The sequence below is a fragment of the Trypanosoma equiperdum genome (assembly GCF_001457755.1).
Source record: "Trypanosoma equiperdum strain OVI genome assembly, contig: ctg_805, whole genome shotgun sequence".
NCBI lineage: Eukaryota > Euglenozoa > Kinetoplastea > Trypanosomatida > Trypanosomatidae > Trypanosoma > Trypanosoma equiperdum.
Window position 1 is genome coordinate 1 of NW_027124760.1, and position 1,377 is coordinate 1,377.

At 41.8% G+C, this 1,377-nt stretch overlaps 1 pseudogene across 1 annotated transcript; it reads right to left on the bottom strand.

The window, feature by feature from the left end:
- Positions 1–299: 299 nt before the first annotated feature.
- Positions 300–550, bottom strand: TEOVI_000374200:pseudogene (annotated as a pseudogene). Its single transcript is given in 2 exon segments — positions 300–422; positions 425–550. Coding segments are annotated over 2 exon segments (249 nt in total).
- Between the last annotated feature and the right edge of the window lie 827 nt (positions 551–1,377).

Sequence of the window (1,377 nt, forward strand, 5' to 3'; positions counted from 1 at the left end):
CTATATGGTCACAAAGGAAAACTGGATGCGAAGGGTGACGACGTTTGACTTATCCGACCAAGCGAAACTCCGAGGATTTCAAAAGGCTGCGAAAGCTCGACTCCACTTTATCTTTGCGAATGCAAACAACTGAGGACCTCTAATGCAAGTGAGTATACAGTTCGGGTAGACATAATGATCTCCCCCCGAAAAGCGGAAATATAAAGGGGCACTTAGCAAAAAAAAAAAGTAGAGACTAAAAATTAGGGAAGACTAACGGTAACACGTCGTCTGCAATTTACTTGTACCCAACGGTGCTTCTAAGGTATGATGCCCCAACCGTAACCACCAAAGAAAAGGAATAGAAGGTAAAGGCATGGAAGGATAACAAAGAGCTGGCCGAGGAACTTGAGGATAATAAGAATGGTATGTGGCATGGCAATTAAAAAAAAAACATATCGCTAAATGCATGAGTAATTATATCAACGCGCGTTTCGTCATCACGATAGGGAGAAGGATGTTGAAGAAGCGACATAGAGGAGCAGCGCAAACGGAAATGAATGAAACACATTGATAGTGACTGGAGGAAGTCGCAGTCCCAGTTGCGGGAGCGTACTCACTCATTTTTTTTAAGGCGACGAAGTATTAGTTGCAGCTCCGTGAATAAGGATTGAGCAAACAAAGCACTAACTTGCGATTGAGTAGCGGCAGTATCTATTCTTTGTTTCAACAATATTTTAAAACTAGGGTAATTTAAAATACACTGACGTCTCTGTACCTTACTTTCTCTGTTATAAAAGACATTGCTAGGCACACCTGGTGTTTTGTGTTTCTGTAAACTTTGCTTACACCGCAACGTTGAATGTGGTTTCTTTTCTGTTTGTATTCATCATCATGCATATTCATCCTAGTCGACATGTTGATAACTCACTTGTATTTTTCTTGTCTGCAATGAAGCAGTTTTTTTCTTAATACTTGGATATTTTACCTAAGGATAGTCGCCAGAACGCCACATATGAAAAGGGCGGAGTGTCACACAAATTTGTACCAGAAGCACTTCGAATCCACAAGTATGAACATCAAGAAGAGGATAAGAATTGGGGAGAGGATGGGAAGTGTAGCGCCGTGGGCGTGTAGGTGCGTGACTTGACGCAAAAAAGAAAAAGAAACACCAGATGTTTTGACAGAATTTTTGTCGGAAGCCGTGGCAATGCATACCGCCACATGCATATGTTTAGCCTATGGCCATGTATGTTTTCAGTGAAATTTGGTCATCGCAGTTCGTTTTCTAAATATCCTTGCTTGTTGCCACGGTGTCGCGGTCTGTGCCATGGCAACTTGTGTCTGAAGTGATAACGGTGACGATTGTTGCCGCTATTCTTAGAAAAAGAGAATGTT